At 51.5% G+C, this 11,989-nt stretch overlaps 4 protein-coding genes across 4 annotated transcripts; 3 read left to right on the forward strand and 1 right to left on the reverse strand.

Moving 5' to 3' along the window:
- Positions 1-261: 261 nt before the first annotated feature.
- Positions 262-3,043, forward strand: N7468_001763 (putative quinate pathway repressor protein QutR; the record flags this gene model as incomplete). Its single annotated transcript, XM_058471060.1, has 2 exons — positions 262-2,736; positions 2,792-3,043. The coding sequence occupies 2 exons, from the start codon at positions 262-264 to the stop codon at positions 3,041-3,043; spliced, it is 2,727 nt and encodes a 908-aa protein (XP_058334201.1).
- Positions 3,044-5,129: 2,086 nt separating this feature from the next.
- N7468_001764 (uncharacterized protein) lies at positions 5,130-5,390 on the reverse strand (the record flags this gene model as incomplete). The annotated part of the gene is made up of 1 exon (XM_058471061.1): positions 5,130-5,390. The coding sequence occupies one exon, from the start codon at positions 5,388-5,390 to the stop codon at positions 5,130-5,132; it is 261 nt and encodes an 86-aa protein (XP_058334202.1).
- An 819-nt stretch (positions 5,391-6,209) lies between these two features.
- Positions 6,210-9,698, forward strand: N7468_001765 (uncharacterized protein; the record flags this gene model as incomplete). The annotated part of the gene is made up of 6 exons (XM_058471062.1): positions 6,210-6,287; positions 6,346-6,376; positions 6,446-7,693; positions 7,782-8,987; positions 9,042-9,137; positions 9,196-9,698. 6 exons carry the CDS (start codon positions 6,210-6,212, stop codon positions 9,696-9,698), a joined length of 3,162 nt encoding a protein of 1,053 aa, XP_058334203.1.
- Positions 9,699-10,577: 879 nt separating this feature from the next.
- On the forward strand, positions 10,578-11,982 carry N7468_001766 (H(+)-transporting V1 sector ATPase subunit C; the record flags this gene model as incomplete). Its single annotated transcript, XM_058471063.1, has 5 exons — positions 10,578-10,661; positions 10,685-10,867; positions 10,935-11,027; positions 11,088-11,726; positions 11,791-11,982. The coding sequence occupies 5 exons, from the start codon at positions 10,578-10,580 to the stop codon at positions 11,980-11,982; spliced, it is 1,191 nt and encodes a 396-aa protein (XP_058334204.1).
- Positions 11,983-11,989: the final 7 nt, after the last annotated feature.

Raw genomic sequence — 11,989 nt, forward strand, 5'->3', positions numbered from 1 at the left:
TGCAGACCCCGCGGGAAACCCCATCCGTACACGAGGGCGCGGCTAAGCGTTTGTCCGCCAGCTTATTCTAGTCTTGACTAGTTACATTCCAACATTACAGTTAGCCGCCATCTCCGAGGCTCTCATCCCCGCAAAACTAAATTTGCCCACCCACTTCTTACCTAACCAGACCTATCGCTTCCCTAAGTTCCCGGAGCAGTTAGTACTTTCGGGGACCAACTGATCATTGCTGGCAATGGTCCTCACTCCGGCCTAACCAGAATGTCAGCCCTCATCCACCCGCCGAAGCGCAAATTGCAAGAGGTCGAAGATGTCTCTCGCAAGAACAACGCGCTTAACTGGTCCCCTGAGGTGCATTCGTTTTCACAGCCATCATCAAGGCCCTCTTCGCGCCCTTCTCCACGTCTTCCGAGCGAACGAGCCGACCTCCATGCCGACTCATACTCACATCCCGCCTCATTGAGAGATATGTATGCCAATCGAGCGTCACCGATCCTCGCAGATACCCTTCCTCTACAAACCCGACGCAACTTTAGCCCTACGGTATCGATTGTCCTGGTCGGAATTCGTGGCACAGGAAAGTCAAGCCTAGCCGTCATGTTGGCTGCAACCTCCGGGCGACGCCTAATCGATGCTGACCGATATTTTCAAACCATGACCGGATGCTCCCGCGCAGCATATAAAAAAGACAATGACCATGCCATATACCGTCAACAAGAAGCCAGGGTATTTGAGTCTATGCTCCTTGACAATAAGGAAGGCTGTATCATTGCATGCGGCGCGGGGGCGATGGAGCGCAGTGGCCAAAAGCTCCTCCGAGACTATGCGCAGACACATCCGGTCATTCATGTGACACGAGATCCGGAGAGCATTCAGTCGTACTTAAAAGTCTGGGATATTCACAAAGTGAGACACTTTTTGGAACTTTCTGGTCCAATATACAGAGCCTGTTCCAACTTGGAATTCTTCAACCTCTCCGAGGCTCCTAGCGGCGACCACAATGGCAAGGATAATCACGATCCACCACCAGGCCCGCCTACAGAACAAAGGCCACAGGCACCTACTCCATTCCTAACACTCAAACGCGTACAGAGGGATTTCCTTCGGTTCATCGCATCTGTGACCGGCGACGCCACTGAGCTCAACCGTCTGCATGCATCCTTCCCACTGTCTTTGCTGCCTGTCCAGTCGCGTCCCTATACGAGCGCGATATCGGTCCCTCTGTCAATTCTTTGCGAGAGGTCATTAGATATTGAAGAGCTTGAATTTGGTGCAGACGCCTTCGAGCTGGCCATTGACATAACTAGCCCCTCAGATCATCTAGGCGCTGACTCGCACTTGGCAGACACAATCAGCCGCTTTGTATCTGTCCTTCGTCGCAACATCATTATTCCTATAATCTACCATGTCGAAAGTCATTGTTCACCCCGGGCACCTCTTCATCCAGTTATGGCTCGTACCACTGACGAAACGTACTTAAATCTTGTTCGACATGGGCTGAGACTAGCCCCGACGTTTCTTACTGTCGATCTCTCTCGAGATGACAGCATCCTTTCTCAAATCATAAGCTCCAGAGGCTATGTTACGGTGGTTGGCCATTTTGAGATCCTTCGACCTCTTCCTGGTGGCTGGGATGGAGACGAGTACTTAAAAATCTATGAGAGGGCCAAACGACTCGGTTGTGGCCTTGTACGAATGTGCCAGCCGGCTGAGTCAATGGAGGACAATGCAGCGGTGGAACGATTCCGACATCGTGTATCAAGCCTTCCAGGCCCTGAAATCCCATTGATTGCATATAATACCGGACACCTCGGTCGTATGTCTCGCTGTTTCAACCCCGTCCTAACCCCAGTCACCCATTCTTCTCTTACACAACACGAGCCCACTCGAATTCAACCATCTATCACTGCATGCGACGCGCAGAAAGCCCTGTTTAGTTCATTTACACTGGACCCAATGCGTTTCTTCGTCTTTGGTGCCAATACGACCTACAGTATGTCACCCGCGATGCATAACGCCGCATTCAAACTATGCGGACTACCTCACTCCTACTCCATCTTCCAATCACCTACATTACGAGGTCTGAATGAGTTGGTCGAAGATCATTTCTTTGGCGGATCCAGTGTCAGTCTTCCATACAAGACCGAAGTCATACCCCTTCTGCATTCCATGTCACCACATGCTAGAGCCATCGGGGCTGTCAACACTCTAATCCCTATCCGAGGCGACGACGACGCGGATCCTCGTCTCTCTCAGGGATCATCCATTTATCTCAAGAAGGCCCAAGCTGGCCCCGTCAAGGGCCTTCATGGCGACAATACCGATTGGATCGGTATCTGCAACTGCATTCGTCGCGGCCTTTCACCAGCCAATGCAGTCCGCCCTTCAACCACTGGTCTAGTTATTGGGTCCGGTGGTATGGCACGCGCAGCTGTCTACTCGATGATTCATTTGGGAGTGCAGCATGTATTCGTCTACAATCGCACATTTGCAAATGCAGAGAAGGTCGCTCATCACTACAACCGCCAAGACCTCTACTCCAATGATCAAGCCAAGATCGATCGCCCCAGAGTCAGCACGCTGGCTTCGTCGCACGATCCTTGGCCCGCAGAATTCAAACAACCAACTATCATCGTCTCGGGTATCCCCGCGCACAGTATAGGCGGCGAGCCGGCGCCCAACTTTCAACTCCCGCCCCAGTGGATCGAAAGCCCAACTGGTGGCGTTGTTGTGGATGTAAGCAACCAATCCCCCTCCAAGATACAAGCCCGCGCTAACGACGTCATTTTAGCTGGCGTACAAACCCCTCAACACCCCTCTCATGAAACAAGTGAGGGCCTTATCGCATCGAGGCTGGGGAGCTCTAGATGGACTTGACGTCCTCCCAGAGCAAGGATTTGCACAGTTTGAACTTTTCACCGGGCGCCGTGCACCTCGCCGCCTCATGCGACGTATTGTTCTGCAAGAGTACGTAGCAGAGGAAGATGAGGACTCAGACGCTATTCGCGACCGATTGCAACGTCTTGACGGTCAGCCCATTTGAACAAGTATCAGTTCTCATGCTGTATGTTATTTGACCCTAGCGGCTGTGGACCTGTTGGGGATCGACAGCCGGGCCCTGGCCCCATGATGTCAATCGCCCCGCAAATGTGCCCCGTCCACCTTTTGAGTTCAATGTTGAGACTTGATCTGGACGGCTCAATATCGGGCGCTGTCATGGCACTTGCGTTCCTGACATATTTGTAGCAAGCGGCCCCCTCGTGACTCCCGGCGGGCAACGTTCGGGCGCTTGGGTCGCTTTGATCGCTTCAATGGCGAAGCGAGGCCTAAGAGCTGGGTCACAGATCCATTGGTTATGACTTGCAATGAAAGATCCCTCACTTCAAAGTCTACCAAGGCTCCTTGATGCTGTTAAAGCCCCTTTCCTATAGTTTGTCTAGTTCGTCTTGTCGTGCTAGTAATTTGACAAGGATACCAGTGCAAGATCCCGTGCCCTACCCACACTAAATGTTGCTATTAACAGACCGTCGGCCTAATATTAGTGCTCAGCAAGCCATGCGGGTCCTTGACTTGGATCGCTTGAAACTGGATCAGGCATGTTATGCAAAGGCTGTATCTCAAAACATGTGCACGTACCACCACAGGCTGTCAAAAATCTGCATAAGCTCGTTGTGCACGAGATAGCTCGGCCAAGAAGCAAATGATAGCCGAGAGTGGATCCTTCAATTTACGAGCTTCAGATCCAAGTGCCCTCGCAAAAACGCCTAATCTACTTGACACAGGCGGCGAGCAGCTGATCCGAATCATTGGCCTATGCACCTAGTGCCAATTCTCGTTAACCGTGCACTGGTAAACGTTTGAAACGAGACATACAGGTGGCACTGCAGAGAGCAACAGAATACTCCAATTCCTTTTTCAAGCATTATCCACTTGGCTAATATTAGTTTTCATTTTTTTTCTAGGGGCCTGGGGCGTATAATTGGTTGATCATATGGCTCAGGCAATGCAAGGGCCTAGATGACAGATATCTGCGGCAATGGAGGATATTAGAGTGGGGATCACTTCGATTGACCGAACGGTCCCAACAACATAGTTAATTTAGTGGCGTAGATAGCTTGGGAAGGTCACTCCTTAACACTTGAATGATCGTAGATTAACCACTCTACACAGCGTAAGTAGGCAGCATTCTTCACCTCCAACTTAATGTATGCTCTAGTCCCTATGTACTGCGTAAACAAGGCTGAACCCTGGACAACGATGTTAATATGGAAAGTGGGTCAAGCGGCGTGTGTTGGTTGTGGAGAGGAGCAACCCAATCCACATTAGCAGGGACGCGTTAGTAGGTGTCGCAATCTTACCGGCGTCGACCTCGCCGCAACTAGTCAGATCTGGCTATTAGCATCCGATGGACGTGCAGCAGTTCCTCGGCACCTGGGAAAATACCAACTTGGCCAAATTAGCCGGATCGTAATTTCGATATCGAGTTTCGGGGACACCACGTGACACGGGCGTTTCAGAATCCTGAAACGCTGGAGAGTCTGGGGGCAGGATTCTCAGGGGGGAGTTTGATGGGGGAGTTTGAGGGGCAAGACGGAAACGAGGGTGCCTTGCCATGAGAGTTTCGGCAGGAAGCGGGATTGAGTTCAAAAGGATGGCCTTGCGGATGTTTAGGACTAGCGCTCATGGGGGGCAACAGTGGCTTGTAATTAAGAAAGCCACGGTTGCTGGTTCATACGAAGACTAGGCGCGGATTATGAATAGCGCGGGTCTCCATATCTTCGTGGGTCTGGCGGTTCCACCCCTGGTACTCCGTACTTAGTAGATAAAGGACAGGGGTAGTCCGGGAATCAGAGCGTGTTTGAGACAGAGAAGCCGTGCCAGGAGAGGCTGCACAGTGTCATTTTGGGAGTTTTCTGTCGGGGTGATCCCCTGCGTGATTGGTGTACAATTCGAGTTCTGTTGCCAAAAAACAGGGACACCCAAAAGCCAGTAAAGTTTACTTTTGTACGGAGTACAGGCGAAACTAAGTCCTTCGGAGTAGGGGCCATTCCTGGCGGCTGCCGTCGTGGCATTAAAGTGCAGATCATGGAGCGAATAGGCAACCCATTGCTTTTGCTGAAGACGCATAATCATGATTGGACCATGCAAGCCTCTTCGTCTGCTGAGCAACAGAGTGGCACGTTCTCTAGGTCATTGCGTCCATAGTGTAGTGGTAACTGTAATCTAGACTCGGACTCGGCCTTGGGCTTGGGACCTGCATTCTCATTGCAACTAGAACCGATCCAGGATAGCAAGAGAGACCATCCTGCCAGCGTCCATTTCAGGTTGGGTGTGGTCGTGGGCTCGTGGGGGATGAGCTTGTCCAGACTCGGTCTTTTCTGCCACTTCATCCTCCTTTCTCCCTCCGCACTGTCTTTTGCCCCCCCTGCAATCTGCAATACGTCAACTTTTCTTTTTTTCCCCCCTTCCCAACCTTGGCAAGCTTTTGCTTTTGCTTCTCGACTTTTCGATGCTTTGCCTTTAATTCAGCGTTTCCCCTGAGGAGCCTTCTCCGACACCGCCCCAGACCTGCCTATCTGATCTTCCAGCGTCCGCGAGGGGCAACTCCCATTCCGTTTCGTTCTTCAGCGCTTGTCGCAACACCCGCGTTTTTCGTTCTGAAACATTCCGTGGGACGAGGATTAGCGGTGTGGTCGCTATCAGGTACGTTTGTGAATTCTATTTTCTATCTTTGTTGCTTGTGGGAAAAAGACCCTTGGGGCCATTGTTATGGTCGTCAATACGGCCAGGTGGTCCTGCATCATTTTGCCTAGTTCAACTCAACACCGGTCGTTCTGGACCCCGAGGAATGAGTTGGATGGCCCAGTCTTGTCTCAAGTTTAAACCAACAGTTATGGTTCTTTTCATCGTCGGCTAACGCTTCATCCACAGACCGTCCTCTTTCAGCCCCCTGTCGCATTCCCCTCTCCGAACCCGCGCAACCACTCCTCTACCAGAAGGGCACATCTCAGGCCAAGGTGACTCTGAGCTTGCGACGCGAACACTGGATGTTTAGCGCAAGCGTTTCTACTCTAATATTTCCCCCGTTATCCTGAGTTGCGCTCGCCCTGAGTGAATTCTGCGGGAATTCAAGCTGCGGGCCTTAATACCGATCGCGGCTGACGACCTTCCTCTCGCCCTTTAAAAAAGTTCGAAACAAAAATTACAAAATGGAATCCCCGACATTACAGCCAGAGTCTCCGATGGAGCAAGAGGATATGTCCTTCCCTTGTATGGGTTGTGGAGAGGTATGCAATATCAGGGATTGGCCGTGGTGGTACAACTAACTAACCCTCTTTCCGCTAGATCCTCGAGGAGGGGAAGGCCTTTGAGCTTTGTAAGCCCACATGATGTTTTCCTTTGTTGGCTGACTTGCATAAACGAAGCTTTACTGACTCGCCTGAAGCTGGACAGAGATGGCATATCGACTGTTTTCGATGCAGCACCTGCAACACCCTTCTCGACTCAGACGCCCACCTCCTACTCCTCGGGGACGGTTCCTTGATTTGTAGCAACTGTACCTACAGCTGCAATTCATGTGGGAACAAGATCGAAGATTTGGCTATTCTCACCGGAGACCAGGCTTTCTGTGCTCAGTGCTTCCGCTGCCGGAATTGCAAGCGAAAGATCGAGAACTTACGATACGCACGAACTTCACAAGGCATATTTTGTATGGACTGTCATGAGTCTCTTATGCAACGGCGGCGGAAAAAAAAAGCAGTTGCTCAGGCCAAAAGGCCAGGCACATCAGGAATGAAGCTAGACAAGTCCCTGCCATCCCTCCCTCCTAGCATGGAAGAGACGCGCTCGATTGACGAGACTCCAAGCGAAACCGGATATGTGGAAGCAGCAACAGAAGCTTTACCTGGTAGTAAAGACTCTATGGGTCGATCAGAGACTGCTGCCCAAGGTATGACACCACATTCTTCCATTTTACAAGCAGAAACTGACCTAGTAGCTCAAGACGACCTAATTCTTCCTTCCAGCACATACCGCAGCAGTCGCCATCTGGCAGCTCAGCAGCGTCATTCGGTCGCAGATAGTGGCAACGGTGGTGGTGAATTCCTCATCCCTCTCGCCTTCGATCCTAATGAAGGACAACGAAATAATCGTCGGCAGTCACATATTATCCAAGAGGCTCCTCGTGACTATTTCAGTAACGGTCGATCTGGCGAGTCATCGGTTAGGGCTTCTCGTGACGGATATGAACCTACCGGTCGTCCTTCCACTGATACTTCTTCTGCCCACATTGCATACCAAGAGAGGAACTGGGACCGCACCAACGACACGGAAGCAGCACGACGCGAACTGGAGGGCACCAATGGTTCAGAGCTCAAGAAACCGTTCTCAGATCTTTCTAAATTTGGAAAAGCAGAGTCTAGCCGAAGCTCCCCGTCCGATTTACACCCAGCATTACGAGAAACCAGCGCCTTTTCCGGCGGGTCTAGCCCTGATAGTACTCACCCCCGAGACGAACGAAGCACACTTCTTGATACAGCCCATTCATCACACCCCTCTAATGACCTGCGCGAGTTTCATGAGCTGGGATCGGCGGATTCTGCACGGGGTCCGCCCCCATTCAATCCATCGATGCACCCACCCAAGCGGGGGGGATTCTTTGGAGAGCAAACTCCACCCCATCCCAAGAAAGGAGGTGGGCTCCTCTCCTAGTTCTTCAACATATGCTTCCCCCATTTTGCCTGATGCTGCCGCGGATAATCCTAAAGCCAACGTTACTTCAGGCAATGCGTCACTTTCTGAACCCTCTCGGCCATTGGATAATGCGGGCTCGCCGTCCCTACCACAGCCGAGATACACCAGCAGCGATTTTTCTCAAGATGAAGATCTGGCGCGTCTTATTGGAGGCGGTGATGTCGATAGTTTCTTACGCATGCGTTCTGGTTCAAACTCCTCTACTAAGCCCCAAGACTCGGCTGTGAAGAGCCCACGAACCAGCAAAGTGCTAAATGTGACCGTCTCTCAATCACCTACCAATGGCAACACCGTTGACACAGACCTCGTCGCTAGTCCTCTCACTACCAGCTCGCAGTCTGAGGAGATGAGCAGACTCCGCTCAGAGCTGCGCAAGGAACGCAAACGCATCGCGGAGATGGAACATGCTCTTCGCGCCCAAGCTGATGTCAAGCAAGTTAACACAGAGCTTTCTGAGAAGCGATCAACAATGGTTGTCCTGGACGCACGGAAGGAAATTGTTATGCGCGAGCTATCAGTACTTACCGATCACATTGAAGCGGAAAAGCGCGGAGCGGCTGGCGGGCCTCTGGATCTCGGAAAGCTCTCGAATCATGTCCTGCGCGAGCTTGCCGAGTCTATGCATAATCTAAAGGAGTCCTACTCTCCGCAGATTGAAGAGTTGATTCAAAAACGCAATGACCTGACTGAGGAGCTCAGCAACCTCGACCGCATGAAGCAGAAGGCGTTCCAAGAGTTCGAGCAGCTATCTTCGAAGAACGCCCAACTGGCCGAGCTTAACAATCAATTAGTGCACCAGATCCAAGAACTTTACAAATCCAACCAGGACAACAACCGCGGCGCTAACGGGCTTGGTATTTCCCATACGAAGGACAAATCCATCAACTCGTTGGAAGCCCTGAAACCCACTGTCAGCGAACTTGCTGCATCTGTCTCTACGGCTCATATCTCAGAAGATGGTGAACCCGCCACGGCAACTGTCGTTCCTGGTCCCCAGGTTGTCAGCATTCGCAAGGGTCAACCTCGCAAGTTCAATTGGAAGAAGGGCGGTCAGAACGTGGCGAAGGGCGTCAAGGGCCTTCGCGGAGCTCTTATGGGCGAAAGTGAAGCCAGCTTGCCTCGCTCGCAAACACAGGACCCCAGTCGTCAAGGATTTGGTTTCTTTGGAAACCAACGAAAGCAGGGAGGCAAATTGTCGCATGCAGACAGTGTGTCGGCGTTGGCGGAGCCTACTGGTATGGTCCCTATATTTGGATAATATGGAACGAAGACTAATTTTCCAGTCTTAGGACTTTTCGGCACTGACCTCGAGGCTCGGATGGAGAACGAGAAGAGTATCATTCCATACATTGTTACTCGGTGTATCCAAGAAGTCGAGCTACGAGGTTTGTTCATTCTCATTCTCTGTTTTCCCTCTGATCGGTTCGCTAATCTTTTCCACAGGAATGGATATGGAAGGAATCTACCGCAAGTCCGGCGCTGCCTCCTTGGTTCAGGTCATTCGTGACGAGTTCGAGAAGACACCCTTCGATTACGACCTCTCCGACCCCGATCTCGATATTCATGCCGTCACTTCCACTCTGAAGCAATATTTCCGCAAACTTCCCAACCCGCTTATTACGTATGATGTTTACGAGACCATTATCGATTCTCAGGAGATGGAGCATGCCGCCCGCGTTGACTTCATGATCCACCAGCTCTCCCAGCTTCCTCGCGTACACCGCGATGTACTCGAATTCCTCATGTTCCATCTGAAGCGCGTCATCGAGCGCCAGGAAGAAAACCTAATGACAAGTCAGAACATTGCCGTCGTGTTCGCCCCGACCCTCATGAGACCAGAGAGCCTTGCACGGGAGATGACCGATGTACAAAAGAAGAACGAGGTTCTAAAATTCTTGGTTGAGCACACCCAGGAGATCTTCATGGGCTTACAACACTACCAGTAATCGTGCTCTTCTACTCATTTATTTCTGTGTTTTTGCGTTCATCTTGTTCCGGGTGGTACCCATTTCAAACTAGCGGCTGGAGGTTGGAAATTCAAGGTTTTTTCTTCAGTTTTTGATGCTTCTTTCTCACGCCTATTCAATTTTGCTATTGTTTGTCTGAGCTTACGACTCACCTCTAGCGTACGCCCTTCCAACTAATCAGTTCGACGCTTGGAAGACTTGAGACCACCACTTTGGTCACTGAACTCCGACTGATTCCATTGCCCACCTTTTCTTTCTCCTCTTCCCTCTGTTCACGATCAGCGCATGCTCGATACAGATACCCTGCTATGTGATTTATCTCAGGTTCCCCGTTCTACATATTCCGCAGGTTCGAAGCTACTCATTTCCTATTTGGCCCCTACGGTCTTTCTAAATACCCTACACCGTTCCTTTTATCTATCACTAGTGACCAAATTTCCTCCTGAGTCGGACTATCCGTCTCTGGCGTTCCTTGTGTTGACACGCTGCACGCTCCAGTCAAGCTAGTGTCCATTTATGCATATCCATCGCAGGCCGAATGCGGATTATGTAGATTGATTGAAACCTGTAACTATTGAACACTCGGATTATCTTTAATGAACAATCAAAATGATATTCTACAGAATACTCCGACCAAAAGCTGTCCTAGAACTAGTAGTGCTCCCGTTGCGACTGAAGATGAACCTCCACTTGTCCCGCACCCAATCACCGCCGACCGCCTACGACATCAGGACCACGCTTAGCTCCATCCCGTGCAGTGCCAACCCCAACATTTCCCCCCCCATGCCCGTCATTAGGGCCGTTGTATGATCCTTGGCTCCCTACTTCTTCTTTCCTCCAGCTGCTGCTGCCATCACCATGTCCAAGCCCAGCCAGTACTTCCTCTTGTCCCTCCCCTCCTCCATTGTCCCCTCGCACCATCACGACGAGGCCCTCGAAGCTGTCTCCGCCACCATCTCCCCGAGAATGGCTCCGCTGCCAACTTCACAATCCCGGAGTTTAAGATCGGTACTCTTGATGCCCTTGTCCAGCAGGCTGACGAGCTCGCCAAGCTTGAGACTTCTTGCCAAGCTGTCGTGAGCAAGGTCGGCGATGCCTTGAAGAATATCCTTGACGGCGACGAGGCGCAAATTGCGCACAATAAGGTTGTCAATGATAGTACGTCTCTCCGGTCCTCATTGGGGAAATCGAGCAGTTTCTTAACCTATTCCAGAGCCTGTTGATCAGTATCTCCGTACTTTCCAGTGGAATAAGGTCAAGTATCGGGCCGATAAGCCGCTGGCGGAACTAATTGATCTTCTACAGAAGGTATGCTTCGTTATGCTGTATCCAGCGACCAGTGCTAATCTGACATGTTCCGCCTGATAGGAAGCCGCCAGCATCGACAACGACATCCGCTTCAAATACTCGCAATATAATCAAGTGAAGAACAACCTGTCCACCCTCCAGCGGAAACAAGCGTGCGTCTTCTGCTTCTCACCCAGTCTCCACAACCCAGCTAACCTACCCTGTAGTGGAAACCTTTCGACGAAATCTCTCGCCTCAATCGTTGACCCCCGCTCCATTGTCCAGGACTCCGAGTACATCGAGACGCACTTAATTGCCGTGCCGTCGCAGCTCACAAAGGACTTCATCAAGACATATGAGACTATCTCGCCCATGGTCGTGCCACGGTCCGCCCAGCTGGTCGCCGAGGACAGCGAGTTCTCTCTGTACGCGGTGACAACCTTCAAGAAGCACAGCGCCGAGTTTGTACATAAGTGCCGAGAACAGAAGTGGATTCCCCGCGACTTTAAGTACGTTAAGGGCGGCAAAGAGGAGGAGCGCAAGGAGGTGGAGCGTGTTGGAGGCGACGAGCGCAAGCTTTGGGGCGAGACGCTGCGTCTGGGCCGGACGGCGTGGAGCGAGGCCGTGATGGTCTGGATCCACGTGCTTGTTCTTCGCGTATTTGTTGAGACCGTTCTGCGGTATGGATTGCCGCTGGACTTTGTTTGCGCTTTAGTTCGGGTATGTTCTCTCGCAAGATCACTTTGGGGTTTAATGACTAACTTTGTTTTTTTTTCTCTGCTAGACCCCATCATCGAAGCAAGCGGCGAAGGCAAAGGCAAACCTTGACGACAAGTACTCGTACCTCGCTGGCAATGCATTTGGACGTGATAAGAAGGGACGTGTCAAGCGTGACGACCCCAGCGAGATCCATGCCGCGGGCGAAGGCGGCGCGGAGTACTCGCCGTATGTTTTCTACGAGTTCGATTTCCAGTAAGAGATAC

This window comes from Penicillium chermesinum, assembly GCF_028974085.1.
Source record: "Penicillium chermesinum strain IBT 19713 chromosome Unknown utg000002l:1.0-5270490.0:1.0-5274688.0, whole genome shotgun sequence".
Taxonomy (NCBI): Eukaryota; Fungi; Ascomycota; class Eurotiomycetes; order Eurotiales; family Aspergillaceae; genus Penicillium; species Penicillium chermesinum.